Here is a 6,375-nt window from a genome sequence, read left to right as displayed (position 1 = left end):
CGGACCTCACCAGTACAAAGCCTATATGTTGAATGTGATGAGATGTCCCTCGAGAAGCGACGTACTTATCTCGCTATCCGTTATGCGTTGAGGACGAAAAGTTACCCTCAACATGCGGCGCTTCCATGTGTCAAAAGTACACATCTTAGACAGCTGTTTCTTAACAGACCCCCTGCTATATGTCCCTTGTCCATGCGTATTGCACACCAGGTTCAATGTTATGATTTCACTGAATACAATTCCTTGGCATAATCAATCAATCAATCAATCAATCAACAATTCCTTGGTCTCCGAATCTGGCAAAGATCTTCCTCCATGGTCAGCACCAACACAGTCCAACTGCTCATTAACCAAGTACAGGAAAACCGATACTTCCTCAGTTGTGCTACAACAAGAATTTCAACACCTCAGGAACAGTTTTGGTGATCATGTGGATCTTTACACAGACAGATCAAAAACAAGCACAGGCGTATCGTGCGCAATGGTAACGACGACATCGACAAGGGCACATCGTCTAAATCTGGTGATGTCGATATTCAGCGCTGAAGTTTATGCTATTATTTTGGCGCTTTAACTTTATCTTGCAGATAAAGTTAAGCGACTTAAGCGCTTAAGCGACTTAAAGGGAGGATCCGCAACGGTTGTGCACAAAACTAAGTGAAGGTTGGTTTCAGCAGAGACCACCCCCCCAGATGCTGACTACAGCCTCCGTTTCGGATAAACATGCGCGTATAATTTATAAACAGCGAAAACGATAAAGCGAAACCGAAACTATGAGAGCAGGCGGTGGCATCGGAATCGAGGAGCGCCACGCCGTGACGTCAGTCGCGAGATTCGTCTGCCGTGATTCCCATGTGTTGTATTGCATTGAAGACGCAAGGAAGCAAGTTACGCTCATGGAATCATGGAAACCGACTCCGCATCAGAATAGAACTCCACGGGACTTTAGCCCGATTCAGACGTGTATTCTAATGAGGAGAATGACTTGACCGTCACCATAAACCACAACGACTCGCCATATTCGACGGACGTTGTACCAGTGCGCGCGTCGCTTGAAACCGAGGCCTCGGACCCATACACGGAAGACTGTAGAACTCGGAGTATCTAATGATGAGTTTCTAATAGGTTGCCGCACATTCTTATACAGGGTGTCCCAGAAAACGTGTCATTGAATTTGCAGTCGGAAATTTGCCTAGTAAAGGTAACTTTGTAACCCCGCCAATGTGAAGAGCGTGTCTAATTTAGTCAAATTAATGATAATTGACAGGGATATTCAGGAGCTATCCCATCGGAGAAAATAGCCGAACATCATACTCTACGGAGGTCGCACAGAATAGCGCACGATGAATTTTTCAGCGCAGTGTTGGACCAGTATGACAGTCCGACGAAAGGAGGTTGGAAACCCAGCCCTCCCCGACATCGCAGAAAGAGATAAAACAGGCACGGCTTATCATGTCCGACTTTCGCTGGGATTTTGCTTTCCCTCTCCCAATTTTAGGAACTGTTACTTTTTCTACTATCACTCTATGGGCTGGCTTCGGAACCTCCTTTCGTCGCACTGAGAGCGATTGTGCTCAAAAAGTCATCGCGCGCTATTGTCCGGTGCTCCGAAAAGCATGATATTCGGCTATTTTTTTCCGATGGAATAGCTCGTGAAAATCACTGTGAATTATCATGAATTTGAGTGTATTCGGCACGCTCTTCATATTGGTGGGGTAAAAAAGTGACCTTTACTTGGCAAATTTCCGAGTTCAGTTCGCAAATATTTACATAATTAAACTTGGAGTACATGACATTCACATTACGAGGTGGCAAAAACTAATAAGAACAAATGCTGTTGACCGCATGATTCTAGGTGGCGTAGTTTTTTTATCATTAAATGACACGTTTTCTGGGACACCCTGTATAAGTGCCACGGGTGCACGCATAATATGAAACATGTTGCAGGTGCACATGCGGTCGGTGCCTCCCGCAGGTGCCCGCAGGTGTCACTCAGAGTTCCCGCATGAGCCGTCTTTTCGTGTCGAACATTCCTGGCTCAAAATGATGAGAACATATCGTTCCCGAGCTGGTCTTCCTCCACTTGATTTTGCGCAGCGCCATTTCCCACTCCAAACGACGTTGTTTGGCCGTCGGAAACTGGAAATATGCTACGTCTGTTGTTGTATCCGACCTGTTGCCACAACTGATTATACAGCATGTCTTACCGGCCATCGTGGTGGGTGTAAGATCAGTGTGCGAAGTAACGAACACAATTGCTACGGAAAATTTCCTTCGTCAAAACTGCCAAAACACACAGCAAAGCAAGGCGGACGGCGCGGGATATCTCGCGACTTACATCACGCTCGGTGTTGCTTGCAGAAAAGCGCTCGTGGCTCGCACTACCCTGTCACCGAGCGCGTCATAGAAGAAAATCATTTTTATCAAGTTTGACTCAGTTTTCGAAGGAGATATTTTACAGGCATGGTCGTTGATGGCTAAAGGTGACGAATATTCGAAAATCTCGGAAGGGACCTTATGCGGACTCTCCCTTTAAGAACTTAAGCGCTTAGTGCCTTGCAAGCGATATGTAGCTTCCACAAAACAAAAAACTTCCTTGTTCAACGTGCGAGACACTTAGCATCATTGATCACTAGCAAAGGGTACAAGCTAACCATTTGCTGGGTGCCCAGCCATGTGGGCATTGCAGGAAATGAATGTGCTGACCGGGCTGCAGCTGCCATCCTGCTGTCCGATGATGTTACTCCTTTTGATGTGCCGTTTGAGGATTTAGTTCGCGTGCTAAAATACAAAATGAAGGCAAAGCGGCAGCAATTTTGGAGCTCAAGACAATGAGACTCCGTCTCATAAAAGGTAAAATTGGGAGGTGTATTTATCCTCTTGAAAACCGGCTTCAAGAGAGAACACGCTGCCGGCTAAGGATAGGACACACACATATTACACATGGGTTCCTACTTCAGGGAGAGGAGCCACCACATTGTATGAACTGCGACACACAACTTTCCATCATACACATTCTCAAAGAATGCCCATTGTACAACATTCATCGCCAACGGTACTTTCAACACTCAATTCCTCTTCAATTCCGTTATTTTATCTATGCTACCTTGTTGGTTTAAGTACATCATTAGTTTTAAGTTACATTACATCACCAAGCTTGGCGCATTATGACCTTCGTTGTCGCTGCGCCAAAAAAATCCCAATCATCATCATCATGTAATTTGTTTGTGGCACCTGTCAACCTTTCTTAAAATTTTTCGAGACTTTTACATTGCTGGACAGAATTTTTTACAGCGCCTTACAAATAGTTATTGTAACAGGTGCCCCGTCCCCGCCTCTTCATAGTTCCTCAGCATTGCCTTCCATGCTGCAGTTTCTTGACCTTGACCTGAAGAGCGTTGAATCCCTACGTTTATTACCGGTCAGTTCCAAAACTGAGAATGCCCAAAAGCTCGTAATCAAAAGTGCGCGCTAGCCGTTCTCGTTCATCGTCTTCCTCTTCATTGAAATATTTCACATCCTCCCGCGGCGAATGACGAGTTCTAAACTTCCAGATGAAATAGGCGTTGAGCAGCAGTCGTGACGAACTTGCCGTTAGTGTGTTTGACGACACATAATCGCACAGTGCCGTCTTGCCCAGGGAACGTCTTCACCACCCTTCCTAAGTTCCACATGTTCCGTGGCAACTTGCTCTCGATGAGGACAACATCGCCCACCGCTAACTTCGTCGTAAAGGATGAGGAAAAGTGATGAGCTGATCGTAGTTGCAATAAATAGTCTCGCTTCCAGCGTTGCCAAAAATCATTCATGACCTTTTCTCGGTATCTCAACCGACGCGTAAACTCGTCCTTTCTTGTGGTCGAGCAGTCATTGTTCGATGAGGTGACCGATGGAGGTAGCGCAATACTTCTTTTGCCCAAAAGAAAGTGAGACGGTGTCAGAGCATCAAACTCGTCTGGGTCGTTTCCTACGTAGGTGATGGGACGAGAATTTAAAACCGACTCTACTTCTATCATCAACGTTCGCAGCTCTTCGAACTGTAGGCAAGCTTTCCCAAGAACTTTTCGAAGTGTATTCTTCACGGTCCGGATCAACCTCTCCCACCATCCTCCCCACCAGGGAGCTCCAGGGGGGATGTATCTCCATGTGATTTTGTGACGCGTGACGTACCCGCAGACATCTGAGTCTGTTGTCGCTTTCCATAGAATGCGAAGATCTTTGTCGGCCTTCTTGAAACTCAGAGCATTGTCGGAATAAACGGTTGTCGGTAGTCCTCTTCTGGAAACGAATCTGCGAAAGCTCATCAGGAACGCTTCAGCGGTTGTCGCCGACGTAACCTCCAGATGAATGGCGCGAGTAGAAGCACACGTGAACAGGACTATGTAGAACTTATCGTTAGTTTTCTTTCCGTATAGCGGGCCAGCAAAGTCGACGCCGACCACTGTGAAAGGTTGATTCGCTTCTATCCTAAAACTCGGAAGGGAGGCCGTAGGCACGACGACACGGCGAGCTCTGAACCTTGCGCAGATGGCACATTTTCTGATAATTCGCTTCACTGATTGCCGACCCCGCTGAACCCAATATTCTTCTCGGAGTTCCGCGAGAGTGCTCTGAACGCCTCCATGAAGTACTCGAGTATGGGCCTTCTGTATCACCAGAGCCGTAAAATGATGATCGGCCGGCAGGATGATTGGATGCTTCACTTGTTCAGACGTTTGGAGATGTTGAAGGCGTCCTTTGGCTCTAATGATGCCTTGGTTATCCACAAAAAACTGAAGGTCCTTCAACGCGGGAGGCACATGACCACGACCTTCATTGTACGAATCTTCTTGAACCCTACGAATCCAGTAAACCCTCGCCTCCTGTAGCTCATTAGGAGTCAATGGGCCAGTTTTTCTGTCTTGAGGGTTCAAGCAATTCCTGGCAAACCGCTGGACATAGGCTGTTACTTCTAATAGACGGTCCAACGAACTGTATCTGTTGATGTCGAGAACAGCCTCCACGGGTCCCATTGTCACGTGAAGAGCGTGCTGTCTCTTCATGTGGTTGTGCCGTAGTTCGTAATCTGTTTCGTGGACTAAAACGTTGTCGAGTGGCCACTCTGCAGGATCCATTGGGGACCATTCCACAATAGTTGTGTTTCCAGACCTGCCAAGTCTCCCGGATTACCCGGGAGACTCCCGGATTTTGATCTTTTTGTACGGTTGTACGACTGCGTCCGAAATCTCCCGGAAAACGTAGTTTCTTCCGTATCTAGCGAGGCGCCCCCTTCTGGTCTGGCCACCCAGCGCAAGCACCAAGCGCCACCTACGAGAATGGGAGCGAAGAACACAGGCAGCGAAGGACAACCTGCCTGCAGTGGTGTAGTCGGTATAGTTATGGTGTAGTGTAGTTGACTTTACGGCGACAGCCAAGTTACTCCTGAGGCGCTTGATACAAGCGCCCACCCTGTCTTAAAAGGGTTTAGGTACTGGAACTAACTAACTAACTAACTAGGCAGAAACCGCAACCCCGAGCCATGCTCCAGTCGATCCAATCCGATTTTCGAGACTGCCAATGATAAAGGGGGTAGAGGTCACTTGTTTGCCATCCATACTTTAGCCAATAAAAAGGGGGAGCTACATTTTTGCGCGCACGAAGGACGCATCAAGGAGTAAACTCGTGAGAACACTCGCGGAAGAATAACTTTCGTTTCTCTCTGCTTTTTGATGCCGTCGGTGCTGCATCCATGGCTCTGCGTAACCGGAAGAAGTATCTGCACTGATTTTTGAACCAATATACGAATGAATTTGGTTGTATTGTGGAGTCACGGAAAGGAAAGCACCATGCCTTCTGCACAGTTTGTTGTTGTGACGGCGTTTCGCACGGCGGGAAGACTGACGTTGCTGCCCACATTGCATCCGTGAAGCACGCAAGCCACCTTGAGTGCCAAGAGAATCAGCATGAACTTTCACGTTTTTTTCAAAAACACGACAGTGGCAACGATGTTATCCGCGCGAGTGCCTGTTTGCCGGGTTTCTACTGGAGCATAGCATCCCTCTGACTGTAGCCGACCACGTGGGTCCTCTGCTTTGCAAGATGTTCCCGACTTCGGACATCGCGAAGCGGTACGGTTCTGTTAGAGCTAAGACTACGGCAATTATTGGTGAAATGGCAAGCTACGCACAGAAGCGTATGGTACGCGCACTGAAACACAGTGTTTTCTCAGTAGCTCTTGATGGGAGCAATGATAGCCATGCACAGCTGTACCCGATTGTTGTGACATATTATGTGGAGGAGACGGGCCTGATCGAAAGCCATATGCTTAGCTTAAGCACCTTGGAGGGACAAGCAAGTGGGCGAAACATCGCCAAATTGGTCACCGGTGCGTTCGCA

General features: G+C 47.5%; 1 protein-coding gene across 1 annotated transcript; it reads right to left on the bottom strand.

Moving 5' to 3' along the window:
• Positions 1 to 3,542: 3,542 nt before the first annotated feature.
• LOC135376165 (uncharacterized) lies at positions 3,543 to 5,114 on the bottom strand. Its single transcript, XM_064608760.1, has one exon. The coding sequence runs from the start codon at positions 5,112 to 5,114 to the stop codon at positions 3,543 to 3,545; it is 1,572 nt and encodes a 523-aa protein (XP_064464830.1).
• Positions 5,115 to 6,375: the final 1,261 nt, after the last annotated feature.

The sequence above is a fragment of the Ornithodoros turicata genome, unplaced genomic scaffold, assembly GCF_037126465.1.
Source record: "Ornithodoros turicata isolate Travis unplaced genomic scaffold, ASM3712646v1 ctg00001048.1, whole genome shotgun sequence".
Lineage (NCBI taxonomy): Eukaryota > Metazoa > Arthropoda > Arachnida > Ixodida > Argasidae > Ornithodoros > Ornithodoros turicata.
The sequence above is the reverse complement of the archived record's forward strand: the minus strand, read 5'-3'. Positions and strand labels throughout refer to the sequence as shown.

Coding starts and splice junctions, on each gene's coding strand:
- LOC135376165 (XM_064608760.1), bottom strand. CDS start 5,114: ATGGATCCTGCAGAGTGGCCACTCGACAACGTTTTAGTCCACGAAACA.